Consider the following 23,780-nt stretch of genomic DNA (forward strand, 5'->3'; position numbering starts at 1 on the left):
GATGGGCACGCTTTCCCAGTCTTGCGGAACAGCAGTGTGATTCCCTAGCTAGCTCCCGCAAAATTTTTCTGGAAACTGCTGCAGGGTAGCTTAGCTGGGCGCTGGAAGGGGCCAGCATCATGGCGTTTTGGTAGGGATCCCAATTCGTCAGGGGAACTCCCCCGACGAGGCGTTGGAGTTCCCTGCTGACGAAAGGGAACGTCTCGGTTACGTATGGTAACCCTCGTTCCCTGAGTCCAGGGAACGGAGACGCCTCGTCCCGTCGCCATGTTGCTGTACCTTCGCGGAGGACTGGACACTGTTCGGCTCCTCAGCGAAAAGCATTGCGCAATGTTTACTTCCGCCTTTTATACCCGCGCTGGTAGGCGGGCCGCGGAATGCAAATATTGCATGCCAATTCAGTTTCTCTTTCATTGGCTCGTTGTTAACTCTCTCGAAGGCGATTGGATCCCTGGCGTGATCCCAATTCGTCAGGGGAACTCCCCCGACGAGGCGTCTCCGTTCCCTGGACTCAGGGAACGAGGGTTACCATACGTAACCGAGACGTTTTTGTTAAAAGTCCCCCTGTAGTCAATCATTTTATCTCATCTTAAAACTCATCTCTGATCATCCAAATTACATATTTAAATGTTTTTTTCCTTGAAAATAATGTCTTCATGCTTTAAAATATCTTGAATGTAACTCGACACCCTTGCCTCATTTAGTATGCGCGGTTCTATGAATATGCAAATGAGCCCCGCCTCCACTCACTCACTCAGCTCAGAGATCCACTGGTTGACGATCACACGTTGATCTGATTGGTTACAAGGTAGTTTGTGACGTCAGAAACACCAGCGATTTCAAAGCGTGTTTTTGAGACTGTCTTTGGTTCACTGCAGTTTTAAGGAGGAAATACTCAGCAATGCTGTCGACTTATGAATTTACACATGATTTGTCTTAAAGCGTATTAAAAACACTACATAGACACATAAACTACATTAAAAGCTGGATTTTCACCACAGGGGGACTTTAAATCTCATGTTCCTGTAATCTTAAATCAGAATAATTTCCTCTTGCAGCATCTCTTCTCTTCTCTGATGATGTGGGCGGGGCAACCTGTCACTCACATGAGATCAGCCAATAGCAAACCTCAACCATCCAATCATCCAATCAATTCCCCACGGACACAATCAAGCCCCGCCCACATTTGTTTGTCACAGAAGCGTTTCACTCGGATATACGGGACAATAGAGGAAGAAAAGATTGTGTCTGAATATTTTTACTCCGCTTACATGTCTGTATGCACAAATGTTAATGGTTTCAAACGTTGGTTATGTTCTTGAAGTATTTCAGTGGCAGATCTGGTTCCCTGCATGACATCTGCATTTATCTGTATTGTACATACATAATTATATGAAATCTAAATAGGAATTTGTGTTTAACTGTTTTACTAAGAATCAAAATGATAGGGATAGACCAAACGAATTGCCACTGTGAGTGAGTGAGTGTGTGTGTGTGTGTGTGTGTGTGTGTGTGTGTGTGTGTGTGTGTGTGTGTGTGCGTGTGTGTGATAGCTTCAGTCTCACCTGAGTGACTCCGACGCGCACCTCTCGACTGACCGAGGCTCCTTTCAGCATCTCTCCTCCACTCTTCAGGAACCCTGATCCTCCGCGCAGGAACCCTGTGGACATCAGCTCCAGAACCTCCTCCAGAGTCGCTCGCTTCACGTTCTGACGCATCACTACACACACACACACACGTGGCATACAGTCAAACCAAATGTTATTCAGACACCATTTTGATTGATATTGTGTGCAGGACACTATAGTTCATTTATGAGGAGAGCAAAATAAAGTAAACTGTGACATATTATACCCAAACACTCTTCATACAGTGACTACCAGTGACATTTATAAACATTTGGTACCAAAAATGATTGGGACACTTTGAGCTGATCATGTTTTGCTGAAGTGTGTTTTCTTTAATTGCTAATGCTCTTTTTACACACAGACTGAACAAAATGAAGCATTGCTTGGTGATTGGTTGAGCTAAACTGGTATTATCTAATTGTGTAGTTAAATTTAACAGCTGACAGATATTCAACATAATTCATGTGTGAGACTGAAGGATGGTGTGTGTATACGGGCAGGTGTGTATGCGGGCAGGTGTGTGTGCGGGCAGGTGTGTGTGCGGACAGGTGTGTGTGCGGACAGGTGTGTGTGTTGTATATCCGGGCAGGTGTGTGTGTGTGTGTCCTGTCAGGTGTGTGTTGTGTGTGTCCGGGCAGGTGTGTGTGCGGACAGGTGTGTGTGTGTCCGGGCAGGTGTGTGTTGTATATCCGGGCAGGTGTGTGTGTGTGTGTGTGTGTCCGGACAGGTGTGCGTGTGTGTGTGTGTGTCCGGGCAGGTGGGTGTGTGTGTGTGTGTGTGTGTGTGTGTGTGTGTGTGTGTGTGTGTGTGTGTGTGTGTGTGTGTGTCCGGGCAGGTGTGTGTGTGTGTGTGTGTGTGTGTGTGTCCGGACAGGTGTGTGTGTGAGTGTGTCCGTGTCCAGGCAGGTGTGTGTTGTGTGTGTCCGGGCAGGTGTGTGTTGTGTGTGTCCGTGTCCGGGCAGGTGTGTGTGTGTGACCAGGCAGGTGTGTGTCCGGGCAGGTGTGTGTGTGTGTGTGTGTGTGTGTGTGTGTGTGTGTGTGTGTGTGTGTGTGTGTGTGTGTCTCACCGGTGGCCTGTTTGGGCATGAGTGCGGTGGCCATGGCGGTTCCCAGCAGTGAGGACACAGCGACACGCACACCGTACGTCGAGCCCTCCAGAGCCTTGAAACACAGAGTGGCCACGTTCTCCAGCTCAGTGGTCCAGATGAACACGGCCTCGTTCTGCAGCTCCAGCAGACACTGACCAATCACATCATCATCATCATCATCATCATTAGGCCCAATCACAGTCAGCTCTAGCAAACATCACTTCACAAGATATGTGGATATTCGACTCGATGAAGAGTCTCTTCTGCTTACTAAAGCTGCATTTATTTGATCAAAAATACTAAAAACAGTGTAATTTATTCCTGTGATCAAAGCTGAATGTTCAGCATCATTACTCCAGTCTTCAGTGTCACATGATCCTTCAGAAATCACTCTAATATGATGATTTGATGATCAAGAAACATTTATGATTATTAATCAATGTTGAAATCAGTCAGTCGTGCTGCTTCAGATTTCTGTGTGAACTGTGAGGGTGTATGAGTGTGTGTGTGTGTGTGTGTGTGTGGGTGTGGGTGTCTCAGTGAACCTCCTCCTCACCTTGGCGACGGCGCAGCGGACGGCCATGGATCTGTCGGTGAGCATCGAGCGCGTGTTCTTATAGATGTCTCTGTGACACGAGGCCGCCGCTCCACCGAGACCACTGAGAACTTTCTGCAGACTCAGCAGGATCTCGCCTCGACCCTGAGCCTGAAACACACACACACACACACACACACCGCAGCTTGAGAAACTGAAGGAGAGGAATAACAGGTCAGAGCTGCACTCACACACACTCACACACACACACTTGAGCTGCTATACCTCTGCACTCTTCACACACACACACACACACACAGAGCTGCTGTACCTCTACACTCTTCACACACACACACAGCTGCTATACCTCTGCACCCTTCACACACACACACACACACACAGCTGCTGTACCTATGCACTCTTCACACACACACACACACACAGCTGCTGTACCTCTGCACTCTTCACACACACACACACACACACACACACACACAGCTGCTGTACCTCTGCACTCTTCACACACACACACACACACACACACACACACACACACAGCTGCTGTACCTCTGCACTCTTCACACACACACACACACACACACACACACACACACAGCTACTGTACCTCTGCACTCTTCACACACACACACACACACACACACACACACACACACACACACACACAGCTGCTGTACCTCTGCACTCTTCACACACACACACACACACACACACACACACAGTACCTCTGCACTCTTCAGAGCTTTCAGGAGGTTGTTGATGGTTTCAGGGAAAGAGCTGCCCAGCATTCGGCCCATCCGCTCGTAGAACGCCCCGACACACGCCACCGCAGCACTGCACACACACGACACACACACACACACGTCAGTGTGAGTATATGTAAGTGAGTGAGTGAGTGAGTGAGTGTCAGTATGTGTGCGAGTGTGAGTTTGTGAGTGTGAGAGTATATGTGAGTGTGAGTGAGTGTAAATGAGTGTGAGTGAAAGTGAGTGTGTGAGTGTGAGTGAGTGAGTGAGTGTGAGTGTGTTTGTGCAAGTTTGAGAGTGTGAATATACTTTTAGTGTGTGAATATATGCGAGTGTGTGAGTGTGAGTATGTGTGTGAGAGTGTGAGTATGAGAGTATATGTGAGTGTTTGGAGTGAGTGAGTGAGTGAGTGAGTTAGTATGTGAGTGAGTGAGTGAGTGAGTGAGTATGTGAGTGAGTGAGTTAGTATGTGAGTGAGTGAGTGAGTGAGTTAGTATGTGAGTGAGTGAGTATGTGAGTGTGTGTGTGAGTGAGTGAGTTAGTATGTGAGTGAGTGAGTTAGTATGTGAGTGAGTATGTGAGTGAGTGAGTTAGTATGTGAGTGAGTGAGTGAGTGAGTATGTGAGTGAGTGAGTGAGTTAGTATGTGAGTGAGTGAGTATGTGAGTGAGTATGTGAGTGAGTGAGTGAGTGAGTGAGTGAGTTAGTATGTGAGTGAGTGAGTGAGTTAGTATGTGAGTGAGTGAGTGAGTGAGTTAGTATGTGAGTGAGTGAGTGAGTGAGTGAGTGAGTATGTGAGTGAGTGAGTGAGTGAGTTAGTATGTGAGTGAGTGAGTATGTGAGTGAGTGAGTGAGTGAGTGAGTATGTGAGTGAGTATGTGAGTGAGTGAGTGAGTGAGTATGTGAGTGAGTATGTGAGTGAGTATGTGAGTGAGTCAAGTCAAGTCAAGTCAAGTCAAGTTTATTTATATAGCGCTTTTCACAACATAGGTTGTATCAAAGCAGCTTCACAGTATTAAATTAAAACAATACATCAATGTTTGTTTCTAGTGGAACGTCAACGTTTGGTAATGCTGATCAATAGTATCGTTGATTGATCAATTAAATTAAATTAATTTAGTGAGTGAGTGAGTGAGTGAGTGAGTTAGTATGTGAGTGAGTGAGTGAGTATGTGAGTGAGTGAGTGAGTATGTGAGTATGTGAGTGAGTGAGTATGTGAGTGAGTGAGTGAGTGAGTATGTGAGTGAGTGAGTATGTGAGTGAGTGAGTGAGTGAGTATGTGAGTGAGTGAGTGAGTGAGTATGTGAGTGAGTGAGTATGTGAGTGAGTGAGTATGTGAGTGAGTGAGTATGTGAGTAAGTGAGTGAGTGAGTATGTGAGTGAGTGAGTGAGTTAGTATGTGAGTGAGTGAGTTAGTATGTGAGTGATTGAGTGATTGAGTGAGTGAGTTAGTATGTGAGTGAGTGAGTATGTGAGTGAGTGAGTGAGTGAGTGAGTGAGTGAGTGAGTATGTGATTGAGTGAGTGAGTATGTGAGTGTGTGTGTGAGTGAGTGAGTATGTGAGTGAGTGAGTATGTGAGTGAGTGAGAGTGTGTGTGTGTGTGTGTGTGTGTGTGTGTGAGTGAGTGAGTATATGAGTGAGTGAGTGAGTGAGTGAGTGAGTATGTGAGTGAGTGAGTGAGTGAGTATGTGAGTGTGTGTGAATGAGTGAGTGAGTGAGTGAGTTAGTATGTGAGTGAGTGAGTACGTGAGTGAGTGAGTATGTGAGTTAGTGTGTGTGTGAGTGAGTGAGTGAGTGAGTATGTGATTGAGTGAGTGAGTGAGTATGTGAGTGTGTGAGTGAGTGAGTGAGCGAGTGAGTGAGTATGTGAGTGTGTGAGTGAGTGAGTATGTGAGTATGTGAGTGAGTTAGTATGTGAGTGATTGAGTGAGTGAGTGAGTGAGTATGTGAGTGAGTATGTGATTGAGTGAGTGAGTGATTGAGTATGTGAGTGAGTGAGTATGTGATTGAGTGAGTGAGTGAGTATGTGAGTGAGTGAGTATGTGATTGAGTGAGTGAGTGAGTATGTGAGTGAGTGAGTGAGTGAGATTGTGAATGAGTGAGTGAGTATGTGAGTGAGTGAGTATGTGATTGAGTGAGTGAGTATGTGAGTGTGTGTGTGAGTGAGTGAGTATGTGAGAGTGAGTATGTGAGTGAGTATGTGAGTGAGTGAGTATGTGAGTGTGTGTGTGTGTGTGTGTGTGTGTGTGTGTGTGAGTGAGTATGTGAGTGAGTGAGTATATGAGTGAGTGAGTGAGTGAGTGAGTGAGTATGTGAGTGAGTGAGTATGTGAGTGTGTGAATGAGTGAGTGAGTGAGTGAGTTAGTGTGTGAGTGAGTGAGTATGTGATTGAGTGAGTGAGTGAGTATGTGAGTGTGTGTGTGAGTGAGTGAGTGAGTGAGTATGTGAGTGAGTGAGTGAGTGAGTGAGTATGCGAGTATGTGAGTGAGTGAGTATGTGAGTGAGTATGTGAGTGAGTTAGTATGTGAGTGATTGAGTGAGTGAGTGAGTGAGTATGTGAGTGAGTGAGTGAGTGAGTGAGTATGTGAGTGAGTGAGTGAGTATGTGATTGAGTGAGTGAGTGAGTGAGTGAGTATGTGATTGAGTGAGTGAGTGAGTATGTGAGTGAGTGAGTGAGTGAGTGAGTATGTGATTGAGTGAGTGAGTGAGTGAGATTGTGAGTGAGTGAGTGAGTATGTGAGTTAGTATGTGAGTGAGTGAGTGAGTAAGTGAGTATGTGAGTGTGTGTGTGTGTGTGTGTGTGAGTTAGTATGTGAGTGAGTGAGTGAGTATGTGAGTGAGTGAGTGAGTATGTGAGTGAGTGAGTGAGTATGCGAGTGAGTGAGTGAGTATGCGAGTTAGTATGTGAGTGAGTGAGTATGTGAGTGAGTGAGTGAGTGAGTATGCGAGTTAGTATGTGAGTGAGTGAGTGAGTGAGTATGTGAGTGAGTTAGTATGTGAGTGAGTATGTGAGTGAGTGAGTTAGTATGTGAGTGAGTGAGTATGTGAGTGAGTGAGTATGTGAGTGAGTGAGTATGTGAGTGAGTGAGTGAGTATGTGAGTGAGTGAGTGAGTGAGTATGTGATTGAGTGAGTGAGTATGTGAGTGTGTGAGTGAGAGTGTGTGAGTGAGTGAGTATGTGAGTGAGTATGTGAGTATGTGAGTGAGTGAGTGAGTGAGTGAGTGAGTGAGTATGCGAGTTAGTATGTGAGTGAGTGAGTATGTGAGTGAGTATGTGAGTGAGTGAGTGAGTGTGTGAGTGAGTGAGTGAGTGAGTATGTGAGTGAGTGAGTATGTGAGTGAGTGAGTGAGTATGTGAGTGAGTATGTGAGTGAGTGAGTGAGCAGTGTTTCCCCTATAAATTTTTCCAGCAGCGGTGCTGTTACGTGGGCGGGGTGTGGTGGGGCGGAGGGGGGGGGGGGGGGGGGGGTTCAAGAATTTTTTTTTTTTTTTTTATAACCCCTTAAACCATGAATTCTGGCAAGTTTTGTGGATAGAAATGGACATTTTGAGACATACAAATTTGACATACCATCAACAGAAGGCATGATTATTGCAGCACGTACCTTGAACTGGTCACAAACAGGATTAGGACAGCATTATTCATGTTTTTCTTTTGTGTTAATTTTCAGATGTAAGGTAGAAATTTATAGTGGAAAAATGAAACTCTTTCCTCCCTCATCTGCACTGCTGATCTTTTTTTCTGTAACACACTTTCGCACTTAGATACATCATCATGTAACCAGTACTTTCATTTATTTTATCCTGTAGACATTTTGAACATTAAAATCCAAATGAAACTTTTCATTATTTTAAAAGGTGACTAGCTTGCATAGCCTATTTTACTTCACTAACCTCCAGGGATGTGCAAAGAGTTCATCAGGGGCAGGGGCTCAAATGTAAGAAAGACAATTTGCTGTGATTAATCGCAATTAATCGCATTTCCCCCAAACTTGTAATCATCAATATTTAAATATAGAATCACTAATTAAATTGAACAACACACAAAAAAGGGGGAAAAAAGAAAAATGTCCACACAAATTGGACAGAAAATAGCCCTATATTAAAATCTAAAACATCAATATATTATTCTTCATTCAGTTCTATGCAACATACTCAGATTTAACAGATTTATTTTTTGACTAATTATCAAAATAAAGTATAGTCATACAAAGCTCTTATTACCAGAGCATGTGATCAGAGCAGGTCATTTTACCATTGTTGCCCAGCATGGCTATACCAGCTCAGCAAACAGAAGTCTACTACTGAGAAATTTCACGTTATTTGAGCGGACTTTGCTTTTCCAGTGCATGATCGGTAGCCTACATGATTGGAGCGTTTGGGCCGTTAAGGAGCAGAACGCGCAGCGCAAACACAGAGCGGAACATTGAGCAGAGAGCGCAGTACGCCGACACACACACACACGGAACGGAGAGCGCGGCGCAAACACGGAGCGGAAAAGACCCGCACGTGAAGTTACGAAACAAGCTGCGTGAGAATGAAACCTGATCGCCGAACACGGAAGGGCGGGACGGCATATTTTCCATAGACAGTAAAAAAAATGGACACAGCGACCCCATAGACTTAAAGGGGTCATGAACTGGATTGTTTTATTATTTTATAATGTTGCCTGGGGTGCCCTTATAATGTTAGTATGATTTTTACATCAAAAATTGTCATAATTTATAAATAAAAGCCATTTTTCCAAGCCTCATTTCAGCTTCAGATCTGAACGCTCCGTTTTAAGGGGCGTGTCTGCTGTGAGACTGCAATGCAAACGCCCACTGCTGTGATTGGCTGACATGCTTGCATATGAAATAGCTATTATTACATGAACTCTCTCGAAAACTTTTACTACGTTTTTACTATTACAGCTATCGAGATTAACAAATCGTGAAAAGTATCGTTTAAAGCATTATATTTAAATCTATTCCATCACATGAAAGGTTGCAGCATGATGAGCACTACTGACTGAGCAGATGACAGACAGTCTGTTGATCGCGTGAATAAAGATCTTATCATTGCAACGCAATTTTTGCACTCTCACAAATGCTTACACCAAATCACAATGCAAACACGATGTGAATACACAGTAACAGCTTCGTTGTGTAGTGTAACACTGTCATTATTTCATCACGAGTTTGGTAAGTGTCCAGATTAGCTCTCGCGGCTCGCGCTGTGCTGTTTGATTGACAGCTTGGACGATTGGAAAGGGATCGTTCTTTGATCGCTTTCTGTATATAATTTAATAATTAGTTATTCTTTTTTTCATAATACTACGAGAAATTATGTGAAGTTGATCGTTTAGTCACTGATGCATAAACAGTATTTAACGATTTTAAGAGAAAGATATCTGAACTTGAATAATTACACATCGGAAATCACTGATCGCAGATCAGGCATTAGAATACACATGGTTACTTACATGTTGCTGGCAGATCCGTGTCGGGAAATTGTGCAGATTGACTGATTTAATAAAGTTTAACCATGCTGGAATCCGAAGGAAGCTTATGCAGACTGTCTTCTTGCACAAACAGGCACTGCACAATATTTAGTGAACCGCATGTTTATTGCTTGGAAGTAGCTCGATCCGGTTTAGCAATTATCATGTCCTATGTTATTTAGCATGTTTGGGCGAATCGGTGGGCGGGGCTAAACAGGCCGTGTTGAAGTAGGCGTTGATCTTCTTTTGTGGAGGAGGTGTTTTATCCTCTTTGACGTCATAGTTCCCCACTTTGAAAAACGAGTCGTTTGCTGAGCCTGATGTCTATAAAAGCTTTTATTGGACTAACAAGGTAGTTTTCAGTTCTGAAACTTACAGGATATTATTATAGTATGATGATCTCTTATATGTCAAAAGCTCAAGGAAAATTTGATTTCTCAGTTCATCACCCCTTTAAACGGAGAAAAGTTCGTACCACTTTCTCCTTTCCACAAACGCTTGCTCACTCTCCCGTGGCGTCTGTCGTTGTGTCTGTTGCTGCGTCGCTTCTATTATGAGTGCGCTTTCTGCGCGCCCACATTTGAAATATTTTCATGTGAACGGCCCCTTATGACAACGTGTGTAAGTGAATGTCGTGATATTACTGATCATGTGAAGATTTTGCAGCGGCGCCGCTGCTTAATACATTGTAGGGGAAACACTGGTGAGTGAGTGAGTATGTGAGTATGTGAGTGAGTATGTGAGTGAGTATGTGAGTGTGAGTGAGTGAGTGTAACTGAGCACACTCACAGTTTGGTGGGTAAGTAAGCAGCGGTGTCATCTTTGCTCCTGATGATGTCATTGCACCGGTCGAGTGTCTGGAAGACGGTGAAAGTGTCGCCGATGGAGTAAAGCACCGCCAGGTTCTTGGAGAGCAGCTTACGAGTGGGCGGCCCGGGGGAACTACTGATCAACCCCGTCAGCTGCTCCACCAGCTGCTTCTGCTTCTCCTTCACATCCACCTACACACACACACACACACACTGCTGATCAACCCCCGTCAGCTGCTCCACCAGCTGCTTCTGCTTCTCCTTCACATCCACCTACACACACACTGCTGATCAACCCCCGTCAGCTGCTCCACCAGCTGCTTCTGCTTCTCCTTCACATCCACCTACACACACACACACACACACACTGCTGATCAACCCCGTCAGCTGCTCCTGCTTCTCCTTCACATCCACCTACACACACACACACACACACACACACACACACACTGCTGATCAACCCCGTCAGCTGCTCCACCAGCTGCTTTTGCTTCTCCTTCACATCCACCCACACACACACACACACACTACTGATCAACCCCGTCAGCTGCTCCACCAGGGGGCTGTTCCATAAAAGCCGCTTAGAAAAGCGGGGATTAAACTCCAAAACCTGACTTGAATGAGCCTAACAAATGAGTTGGGGCTAAAGTGGTTCCATAAAAGGTAATTGAAGCTCACGCAATCTCACTAATTTGATCCAGGTTTATCTAGTCTAGATAATTGCGTGTGCACGCGTTTCTTAAGCAGCCCTAGAGGTCGATTGTGGATCAAATCGATCCACCATCAAACAGCGTATATTTTGTGCTGTTTTATGCGTTTGTGACATGTCCCCCTCCCCCCCCCCCCTCAGTTCAAAACTTACATTTTACAGTTATATTCTCCATCTGTAAATGTTCGAAAGTCAAGCAAATGTATCCATTTTGCTGCTAATTTTCATATTGAACGAGCGCTGCTGCGCGCATGCGCGCCAAATAGGAGCGCAATAATTCTGACTAAAATATACATTTTGCTTGGAAAATTAATATGCGATATTTTATAACACTAGAAATATCTTCTAATTATAATAATTTATCTTTAGGATGTTGGATAAGTTGCACTGAACTTCTAGCGAACAGAAGTACTTCAGTGAAGTAGCCTATAATTCAGGGAAGATTTTTTTTAAGAAACTAAATATATAAAAGATACAAAATATAGTTTTGGGTATAGGACCTATGCTACTTAATAAAGATGATGTATACTTATTTAGAATGCTGAGAATTACAGCTTTTAATGCAATAATTTTTTGGAGAAAGCAAGAATCCCCAGTTTTAAATGAGTAGATTTAGTTTCTAAAGTACATTATGGAGAGGATAACATTAAATTAAGAGCAAATGTATACATTTTGAAAAGGTATGTGCAACTCTAAAATCAAAGACTATTCCATAAAATAAAGGAATATATATTAGCCTACATTAACTACATTTTTATATAACCCTCCCTCCCTTTTATTTCTAGTTATTTGTTATTTTATTTATTTACTTATTAAATATTGAATATTTGATATTCAAATAATATTACTTGAATAACTATTAGGAATTATGTGTCATTATAAGAGTTTGATATAAATATGTTAATGTTAAATTTTTATTACTATTTATTTATTGTTTTTTGTCTTTTCCCCCTTAAATCATATGTAAAAGTGTCTAACTATGTACTTTTTGGTTATTGTTCTAATCATGTGTGTTTTTAGGCTATGTGTTGGTGGGTATTATCACAAAAGAAAAAAAGTAGAAGGAAAAATAAGGAATATTTATTGGGGGAAAATATGATGTCTTTAAAGGAACTGTCAATTTGTATAATTGTGTTAAATGTGTTTGAATTGAAAGACATAATAAAGTAAATTATATATATATACTAAAATATTTGTTATTTGGACATTAGATGTGCCTTATTTAGAATTTTAAACCTATGTGTATATTTTTATGATAGCAATAACTGTAAAGGGACTATTGTAATGGGGTAAATCAAATGTAGGCTAATATACTGTCAATTACTAAGCTCAGATTCATCTTAATAGTTAAAATTTATACTCTGCTTTTGTAATTATTTATTTTTAATTTTGTGATTTTAACTTCTGCTTTAAAAAGCTTTTTTTTAGATTGTGTTCTAATGTTCTTCTAATAATCATAAACATGTACTACAGCTGCCAAACAAAACCAGAGAGAAATGTATTCATAAATCTTTAAAACAATCTAATTAAATCTTGGGCACAAAACATTCAGCCAGCAAAAAAAGAAAACCTGTAGTATATATATTGTATTTAGGCCTATCTATCTATATATATATATATATAGGTCTATATTGTCTCATTTATCATTGTAGCCTTATTTAAGTTGATTTTCTGTATACTGTGTATTTATTTTTGGACTAATAGTGGTTAATAAAGTCCAATAATGGTATGAGAGAGTGTCAGTGGTAATATCATTGTGTTCCTATTGGTCAGTGTTAGAGGATCTGTGTAACAACTGAGGCTTAGCCTGACAGTTAGCCTGCCCTGGACCAGGCTAGTTTCCAGCATAAGTTGCCAGGGTAACTGAGTTTGAACTATTTTAAGTTTGCTTTATGAAACAGAATCCACCGACAATAAGCCTGACTAACCGAAATAAGCCTGGCTTATACTCTAATCTTGGTTTATGGAACAGCCCCCAGCTGCTTCTGCTTCTCCTTCACATCCACCTACACACACACACACACACACACAACTAATCAACCCCGTCAGCTGCTCCACCAGCTGCTTCTGCTTCTCCTTCACATCCACCTACACACACACACACACACACACAACTAATCAACCCCGTCAGCTGCTCCACCAGCTGCTTCTGCTTCTCCTTCACATCCACCTACACACACACACACACACAACTAATCAACCCCGTCAGCTGCTCCACCAGCTGCTTCTGCTTCTCCTTCACATCCACCTGCACACACACACACACACACACACAGCTGATCAACCCCGTCAGCTGCTCCACCAGCTGCTTCTGCTTCTCCTTCACATCCACCTACACACACACACACACACACAGCTGATCAACCCCGTCAGCTGCTCCACCAGCTGCTTCTGCTTCTCCTTCACATCCACCTACACACACACACACACACACACACACAGCTGATCAACCCCATCAGCTGCTCCACCAGCTGCTTCTGCTTCTCCTTCACATCCACCTACACACACACACACACACACACACACACACAACTAATCAACCCCGTCAGCTGCTCCACCAGCTGCTTCTGCTTCTCCTTCACATCCACCTACACACACACACACACACACAACTAATCAACCCCGTCAGCTGCTCCACCAGCTGCTTCTGCTTCTCCTTCACATCCACCTGCACACACACACACACACACACAGCTGATCAACCCCGTCAGCTGCTCCACCAGCTGCTTCTGCTTCTCCTTCACATCCACCTACACACACACACACACACACTGCTGATCAACCCCCGTCAGCTGCTCCACCAGCTGCTTCTGCTTCTCCTTCACATCCACCTACACACACACACACACACAGCTGATCAACCCCGGCAGCTGCTCCAGCTTCTCCTTCACATCCACCTACACACACACACACACACACACACACACACACACACACAGCTGATCAACCCCGTCAGCTGCTCCAGCTTCTCCTTCACATCCACCCACACACACACACACACACACACAGCTGATCAACCCCGGCAGCTGCTCCAGCTTCTCCTTCACATCCACCTACACACACACACACACACACACACACACACACACACACACACACACACAGCTGATCAACCCCGGCAGCTGCTCCAGCTTCTCCTTCACATCCACCTACACACACACACACACACACACACACACAGCTGATCAACCCCGGCAGCTGCTCCAGCTTCTCCTTCACATCCACCTACACACACACACACACACACACACACACACACACACACACACACAGCTGATCAACCCCATCAGCTGCTCCACCAGCTGCTTCTGCTTCTCCTTCACATCCACCTACACACACACACACACACACACACACACACACAGCTGATCAACCCCGTCAGCTGCTCCACCAGCTGCTTCTGCTTCTCCTTCACATCCACACACACACACACACACACACACACACAGCTGATCAACCCCGTCAGCTGCTCCACCAGCTGCTTCTGCTTCTCCTTCACATCCACCTACACACACAACTAATCAACCCCGTCAGCTGCTCCACCAGCTGCTTCTGCTTCTCCTTCACATCCACCCACACACACACACACAGCTGATCAACCCCGTCAGCTGCTCCACCAGCTGCTTCTGCTTCTCCTTCACATCCACACACACACACACACACACACACAGCTGATCAACCCCGTCAGCTGCTCCACCAGCTGCTTCTGCTTCTCCTTCACATCCACCTACACACACACACACACAACTAATCAACCCCGTCAGCTGCTCCACCAGCTGCTTCTGCTTCTCCTTCACATCCACCCACACACACACAGCTGATCAACCCCGTCAGCTGCTCCACCAGCTGCTTCTGCTCCTCCTTCAAATCCACACACACACACACACACACACACACACACACAGCTGATCAACCCCGTCAGCTGCTCCACCAGCTGCTTCTGCTTCTCCTTCACATCCACCTACACACACACACACACAACTAATCAACCCCGTCAGCTGCTCCACCAGCTGCTTCTGCTTCTCCTTCACATCCACCCACACACACACAGCTGATCAACCCCGTCAGCTGCTCCATCAGCTGCTTCTGCTCCTCCTTCAAATCCACACACACACACACACACACACACACACACACACACAGCTGATCAACCCCGTCAGCTGCTCCACCAGCTGCTTCTGCTTCTCCTTCACATCCACCTGCACACACACACACAGCTGATCAACCCTGTCAGCTGCTCCACCAGCTGCTTCTGCTTCTCCTTCACATCCACCTACACACACACACACACACACACACACACACACACACAGCTGATCAACCCCGTCAGCTGCTCCACCAGCTGCTTCTGCTTCTCCTTCACATCCACCTACACACACACACACACACACACACACACACACACACAGCTGATCAACCCCGTCAGCTGCTCCACCAGCTGCTTCTGCTTCTCCTTCACATCCACCTACACACACACACACACACACACACACACACACACACACTACTGATCAACCCCATCAGCTGCTCCACCAGCTGCTTCTGCTTCTCCTTCACATCCACCCACACACACACACACACACAGCTGATCAACCCCGTCAGCTGCTCCACCAGCTGCTTCTGCTTCTCCTTCACATCCACCTACACACACACACACACACAGCTGATCAACCCCGTCAGCTGCTCCACCAGCTGCTTCTCCTTCACATCCACCCACACACACACACAGCTGATCAATCCCGTCAGCTGCTCCACCAGCTGCTTCTCCTTCACATCCACCCACACACACACACACACACAGCTGATCAACCCCGTCAGCTGCTCCACCAGCTGCTTCTGCTTCTCCTTCACATCCACCTACACACACACACACACACACACAGATGATCAACCCCGTCAGCTGCTCCACCAGCTGCTTCTCCTTCACATCCACCCACACACACACACTGCTGATCAACCCCGTCAGCTGCTCCACCAGCTGCTTCTGCTTCTCCTTCACATCCACCTACACACACACACACACACACACACACACACAGCTGATCAACCCCGTCAGCTGCTCCACCAGCTGCTTCTGCTTCTCCTTCACATCCACCTACACACACACACACAGCTGATCAACCCCGTCAGCTGCTCCACCAGCTGCTTCTGCTTCTCCTTCACATCCACCCACACACACACACACACACACACACAGCTGATCAACCCCGTCAGCTGCTCCACCAGCTGCTTCTGCTTCTGCTTCTCCTTCACATCCACACACACACACACACACACAGCTGATCAACCCCGTCAGCTGCTCCACCAGCTGCTTCTGCTTCTCCTTCACATCCACCTACACACACACACACACACACACACACACTGATCAACCCCGTCAGCTGCTCCACCAGCTGCTTCTGCTTCTCCTTCACATCCACACTGCTGATCAACCCCGTCAGCTGCTCCACCAGCTGCTTTTGCTTCTCCTTCACATCCACCCACACACACACACACACACTGATCAACCCCGTCAGCTGCTCCACCAGCTGCTTCTGCTTCTCCTTCACATCCACCTACACACACACACACACACACACACACACACACTGATCAACCCCGTCAGCTGCTCCACCAGCTGCTTCTGCTTCTCCTTCACATCCACCTACACACACACACACACAACTAATCAACCCCGTCAGCTGCTTCTGCTTCTCCTTCACATCCACCTGCACACACACACACACACACACACACACACACACACACACACACACACAGCTGATCAACCCCGTCAGCTGCTCCACCAGCTGCTTCTGCTTCTCCTTCACATCCACCTACACACACACACACACAGCTGATCAACCCCGTCAGCTGCTCCACCAGCTGCTTCTGCTTCTCCTTCACATCCACCTACACACACACACACACACACACTACTGATCAACCCCGTCAGCTGCTCCACCAGCTGCTTCTGCTTCTCCTTCACATCCACCTACACACACACACACACACAGCTGATCAACCCCGTCAGCTGCTCCACCAGCTGCTTCTGCTTCTCCTTCACATCCACCTACACACACACACACACACACACACACACAACAGTGTACTGTGTGTTCAGCATTCATCTAATATTATCAAAAGGAGAGTTTTCCCTCTGAGCGTGCGTTCTTATAGATGTGTCTGTGACAGGTGGCCGCCGCTCCACCATGAAACACACACACAGCAGCTTGAGAAACAGTTACACACACACACAGTCACGCTCACTCACACACTCATTCCAAAATCTGAGGTGAAAATGGTCATTTTGACCTCCTCTACAAAATAGTGAATTAATCAATAAATATACACCCATTACGTTTAATATGTTGGCTTTCATCTTCATTTGTGTATTTCTTTAAATGAGATGAAAATGAAGATGTTTAGACTACTTGAGTTACACAGAATGATCTCACATCAGATCAGCAGAAACTGCAACAACAGCGTAGAACACATTACAGAAACACAAACCCTGAAGGAGTGTGCAGGGAATAAACATGATCAACGACTCTTTCAACCGGCCTCAGATCTGAAGACACTAACATCAAGAACTCTGCAGAGTGTCTGATCTAACATAGAAGCAGAAGTTATTTCAAATGTATCTGTTTATATAACATCTGTGCTTTTACAAACACTTTTGTGCATGTATATTGATTAGATTACATAATTATGTGTTTCTCCGTGATCTTTTACCTTGTTAGCAGCGATGAGAACTTTATCCAGGAAGCGGAGCCACTCGAAGATGAAGACGGCTCTCTTGGCCTCGGTGACGTGAGCCAGAGCTTCTTCATTCAGCAGCAGACTGTGGGCCAGCTCCATGCTTACTACACCCATAACACACACAACACACACAAGAGTCATATTCATGAATGAATACAATCAATAACAAATAATACATTCAAATAAATAATAATAATAGATTTAAATCACAAGTACATAATACTGACACACATTGTAAAAAAAAGTAAAAATAAACAAGTAATAAGATTAAATGAAGTAAACAAAAAGATTAAAATACAAAATATGATACAAATAAATAATATTAGAACATTCTCATATTAATAAATGAATAAATAATAGATTCAAATGAATTATAAAAGTTACATTAAAAAATAAATTGAACAAATAAACAATACACAGCACAGTGCTATAGCGAGTAAAAAATATATAACAGTTATATTCTCCAAATAATATTTTATAGGACAATATGTATTTGTCACAGTATAAATTGGGTCTTTACACATACATTTATATCTGCCTTTTAAATGTAAGGACGGGGTCCCTCGCACAAGAATGATCATATGTGACATATAAATGTTTGAACACCCTGTTCTAATATTATAGAATGAAAATATGTCAGATATTGCGTAAAACTGAACTACAATCCTTCAGTCACATATGAATGACATGCTAAACTTGGCAGCTAATATGACAAACATTCACAACTAAACACCGGGAAATGAGGTATTCATTTATCGAGAACAGACTGTCAATTATGACACGCGGCGGGCTGATATAATAAACTAGATTTAGTTTATGAAGTTAGCGTTTATCTTACCTGTTTTCTTGTGGTGATGTTGTGTGCTTGTATTGATGTTGGCGGAAGGGTTACTGCAAGCGAGTCACTTCCGCCTTCACAGCCAATGAATGGAGAGAATGCTGTCACGTGCGTGGAAGTGAACGTTAACTTCCTCCAGGGGGCGCGCGGATGTTTGGACCATAGGTTTGGACATCATAGGATGGACATTCAAATGTATTTTATGTTTAATAACTGAAACATAATAATTTCCACAGGTTATTTCCAACATGAAAATCCGCCCAGCGATAACTGCAATTATTTTTTATGAAATCCTCTACATTGTAATCGCATACGAGTGTCATTGGTTTCTCAGCCAACGCTGAGAAAATAACAGAGGCCACGTGACTACGCCATTCTGGGGCGTAATCGGGGCGCGTTCACGTCGTTTTACATATCCATATAGACAGTAAGTATATATATCCAGCTAAAAGTGTGTTGGAGAGGTTTAATTTAGATATTGATTCATGTGATTTTTGTTCAATAATAATAAAAAATCTATTATTTATCTGTTTTGTAATTGTATTTTTTTTTTGTGGTGGATGTGGAAAATTTCATTAGAAGAAAAGCAAATGTTATAATTATTTTTAATGTATTTTTCCAATGAAAGCAATAATAATAATATTTAAACTTTTATTGTACAGCTTTTTATTATTTGGGGAAATTTTCAAATACACAAGAAGAAATGGTCAGGATCCAAGCCTGAATGTATTCATTTTCTTCAGGAGACTTCCTTAGTTCCTTATTGCACCATTCTGGAGAACATTGTCAATAAAAAAGCAAGAATGACTTTTGAATGTAAGATTATGACAATTGTTTTATTAATTAATCAATTTGTACACTCTGGCATGGTTTTTTTTTTTTATGTTTTTTTTTTAGATATAGGCTATTAATATGTGAATTCTGTTTACTATATTGTATACTACTAAAGTTCGTTGGATAATAATAAAAAATAATAAAATAATAAAAAATAAAATAAAAACGTTCTCAGAACTTTAGCTTACTGAAACGGCTGAGAACCCAAGAGCACATCAGTTCAAACTGTATTTATTAGACAAATTAATCAAAGTAAAAGGAAACAATATTTAATCGGGCAGCCGAGCAAGGGGCGAAGAGATGAGGAAAAATATAACAATACACGAGAGGCTGGAGAGTGAAAACACTGGCAGAGAACGCAGATAGAGAGGGAATCTAAGTGTGAGATATCAAGCGAGAGGGGAATCAGGAGAGAGAGCTGTGCAAGAGCCGAATCACAATGTCAAGTCACCTTCATTTATACAGCGCTTTAACAATATAGATTGTTTCAAAGCAGCTTTACAGTGATAATAGGAGATTACAGTAACAGAGATTGTTTTGGCTTCACAGCAGCTCTAGAATAAAGTTATTGTCCAGCACAGCTGTGGTGCTGTGGGAATATACTGGGAAACATAACTATAAGAAATTATGGTCTGTTCCCAACAACTTCCACTCCAATACATATATATCAAATGTTCCTTCACTTAAAAGAACTTAATTATCATATAGAGACAATTACATCCAATCTCAGTAATATGTAGGCTAAATAGTATCACAGAGGGCAACCAACAACCATCTTGATTACAGGGACTTCAAGTAGCTTGTCACCTTAAACATTTGACCGTTCTGTTTTAATAGAAGATCAAAGATGTGATCACTTCAGATCCAGCCAGTGGGAGCTGAGCTGAGCTCCCATAGAGAGAGGATGAGCTCCCATGAAAGCAGTAAAATCATACACCTGTGGGGGTCTCTAAAAATCATCAGCACCATTTTTTTAAATTACAAATAAAGCACTTTTTCCTTCAGACTACTGTAGCGTGACTTAAAAGATAGGACAAGATATGGATCTCGCGGGATCTCGGATCGTCATCACACGTATCCTTATGCTTCGCTTTCTGCCAGGACTTTTACTGACTTTTCTCAACTCACAGAAGCGACGTCAACGTCCGATCTAGCAGTAGCATAACCCATAAGGCAAGTGTTATTTTAACCCCTTAACGCCTGAATTTATATAGCTGTATATAAAAAAAAAAATTATGTGTGTTTTTGCCTTTAAGTAGTTGGTAAATAATGTTGAGATTATCAATTTCACTTTTGCACAACAAATAAATAGAAATTTTGGTATGTTGCAAATTTGCGACAACAGGCATTTAGGGTAATTTTTACAAAATGGTAAAATTAATAAAACACATTTTCCCATCTCAGGTATGTAGATTTTATTCATGCCACAAAGTTGTTAGAACTTATAAACTTTAATTGACAAATTAATGAATCTTGACAACAGCAAGAAACAAAACACTCTCCTACTCCCTAACATTGACAGTAGTTTTTATACATTCCATGTTACACTCTGTTTAACTCTTTCCTTGTTTCTCCAGTGCATACATTATATATTCTTATAGTGTTATATCCTAACATGCTATTTTTTGTGAAAAAAAAAAAATTTTTTTTTTTTTGGCTGAAACCATCTAAATACAGCATTATTATAATATGTAGCCATTAGCCCAATCCAGCCGTTATGGACCAATGTCGCAAATTTGCTACAAACAGAAATCTACAAAGTACGTAAAAAATATTCGTCACATGAAGTCTATATGAATAACATAGCTATAGAAGCAATCAATAATCTGGTACATATTTTTATCTTAGCACAACTTAACTCATTTTGGGCAATTTCTCCACATTTGCGCCCTTGATATGCGGATTTTGCAAACCAAAATATTAGCTTCGGTGAACCGGATGTAGTTCCCACTCCGACCGCTCCTACGAGAAACCAGTGCGTGCAAAATGTTCCTAGGTATGTATCGAATGTGCACAAACAGGCATTGGGGGAAAACAAACGCTATCTCGCCTGCAGTCTGAATGGAAGGGGTTTGTTGCAAATTCGCGACAGTGGGCGTTTTAACATAGGCGTAATTTGCGGGTGGGACATGTCCCCACCACTTTTTACTAAGGTCGATATTGTCCCCACCACGTTTGAAACATCTCGCGGCATTAATATAACAATACAAATAAATAAAACATTTCCAGTTAACTAGCAGAGCATTAATTTAGTTTGTTTGTTAAATAAGAGGTGATCTAGCGCTGAAATGTGTTGGGGGTTTTTTAAATCAAAGCGATCAAATTGCTCGTTGCCGCTGCGATCAGTGGCGTGGATAGGCTACTTGTGTTCTCTTGTGGCTCTGGCACAGTCTTTACTCGGACGCGCGCTTCAATTCGTTGTGGAGACTCTCTCTCTCTCTCTCTCTCTCTCTCTCTCTCTCTCTCTCTCTCTCTCTCTCTCTCTCTCTCTCTCTCTCTATATATATATATATATATATATATTAGGGCTGTCAATCGATTAAAAATTTTAATCGATTAATCGCATGATTGTCATGAGTTAACTCGTGATTAATCGCACATTTTTTTATTTGTTCTAAATGTACCTTAAATTAATACTTTTCAAGTTAGTAATACTCTAATCAATGTGGGCATGGATAAATATGGATGCTTTATGCAAATGTATATTTGTTATTGAAACCATAGTCAACATAGAGCATGAAGACAAGACATGTTTCAAAGGTCATAGATGTTTTTCAAAGAACTTGTTCATGTCTATTAGACACATATTAGAACAAAGAAATACCAGGTTCCCATTACTTCTCTTTCTTTGCACTGAGCAATTAACACAATGTTTAGATTTTTGCATGACAGGGCAGCTCTTCTGAAAATGCTAAATGTACATTTATTATTTATTATTAGGCTACATTGTAGTTTGTCTCTCTCTGTGCCCATTTTGATGAAGCTAAATTCTCAATAAAACTGTTTTCATTGGTATATTTTACTGTTTCTGTTGTCAAACAACGGAATGAATATGAAATGGTGACTGAAACGCGACCCAAGACATAACCAGCTCTCCCTTCCAAGATGTTAATCTGCACAAAAATCCTGATAATCGAGCCGTCGTCTGATGAAATCAAATTCACATAAGATAAACACAATATCTGTTTTGCGATTTCGGCTATACTTGCATGTAAAATTAGAGAAGCAACATCATATCTGTGTTTAACTGAATGCAGCCTTGTTTATACTCGACGCAGCCGCAAGATCGCGAGGCGCGCGCGGCAAAAATGACGTCATTGCGGAGTGGGCGGTCTCGCGCGTTGGGTTCGCAAGACCCAATTTCGCCTGGCGGTGTGCACGGCACTTTTTGTAACATCGCGCGCGGCGCCGCATCCGAAGATGAACGATTTCGAGGCGACTTTGTCCGAGCTGGTGTACTTGTTAAAGAAATGCGTGCAATGGACGAGCAAATGCACTTTGGCTATTTTAGAATGTCTGCTCAGCGGTTCGACGACTTGCTACATCGTATCCGACCGTATTTGGACCATAAAAGAACCCACACCAGCCCAGTAAGTTTGCAAGAAAGACTGGCAGTCACGTTGCGCATACCGGCGCGCGCGTCAAGTATAAATGCCTCGTCCGTCTGGAGAGGTGCGCGCGCGGTCTGCGGTGACTCGCGCTCTTGCGGCTGCGTCGAGTATAAACAAGGCTTTAAAGCGCTGCTCCTCTCTCCAGCGCGAGACGCAGAGAGAGAGCGAGAGAGAGAGAGAGGCGCGCGCGCGCGTGCTGGGAGAGCAGTACCGGCGGTACCGGTAGATTCTCAGAAACTAAATAAGGTTTGGGCGCTTTGTTGAAGGGAAAAAATCGCTAAATGGGTCTGCAATGTCGCTAAGTTGGCAACACTGTGTATCTCCATTTCTCCAACTAGGTTTTGGGCCACGGGTCAAACAGAAAATACGCGCTGCGTTAATCGAGCGTTAAAAAAAATAGTGCCGTTAATATGATTTTGCGTTAACGCGCTAACTTTGACAGCCCTAATACACGAGTGCGGATTAGAACCCAGAACCTCTGACACGCTTGGCGAAAATTTTGCCACTGGACCACTTAGACTTAGACCTCCTTAAATGACTAATTAAACCATGTACTATTTAAATTGAATTGGGTTAGCAACACTTTTTTATTAACATTTTTATTTATTTACATTAGTAAGCTACACCGCGCCTGCTCATAAGCTACTTTTTTTTCCTTTTTTTAAGAGACCCCCACAAAGATGAAATCATAATTCGAACCCTGCCTAAGCCAGGGGTGGGGAACGTCCGGCCCACAAAACAG

At 43.3% G+C, this 23,780-nt stretch overlaps 1 protein-coding gene and 1 long non-coding RNA gene across 2 annotated transcripts in view; one reads left to right on the forward strand and one right to left on the reverse strand.

The window, feature by feature from the left end:
• Positions 1–18,683, reverse strand: part of heatr5b (HEAT repeat containing 5B) — a 61,925-nt gene extending 43,242 nt beyond the window's left edge. The window contains exons 1-7 of the mRNA XM_079855469.1: positions 18,594–18,683; positions 17,729–17,859; positions 10,286–10,497; positions 3,994–4,102; positions 3,272–3,421; positions 2,695–2,866; positions 1,566–1,720 (exon numbers count right to left, since the gene is read on the reverse strand). Of these exons, the coding sequence (XP_079711595.1) occupies positions 1,566–1,720; positions 2,695–2,866; positions 3,272–3,421; positions 3,994–4,102; positions 10,286–10,497; positions 17,729–17,854 (924 nt within the window). The 5' untranslated portion in view covers positions 17,855–17,859; positions 18,594–18,683. The remainder of the gene's footprint in view (positions 1–1,565; positions 1,721–2,694; positions 2,867–3,271; positions 3,422–3,993; positions 4,103–10,285; positions 10,498–17,728; positions 17,860–18,593) is intronic.
• A 3,646-nt stretch (positions 18,684–22,329) lies between these two features.
• LOC307149563 lies at positions 22,330–23,418 on the forward strand. The gene is made up of 2 exons (XR_013819584.1): positions 22,330–22,638; positions 23,184–23,418. It is a non-coding gene; the product is annotated as an uncharacterized lncRNA (long non-coding RNA).
• Positions 23,419–23,780: the final 362 nt, after the last annotated feature.

The sequence above is a fragment of the Squalius cephalus genome, assembly GCF_949319135.1.
Source record: "Squalius cephalus genome assembly, chromosome: 21".
Classification (NCBI taxonomy): domain Eukaryota; kingdom Metazoa; phylum Chordata; class Actinopteri; order Cypriniformes; family Leuciscidae; genus Squalius; species Squalius cephalus.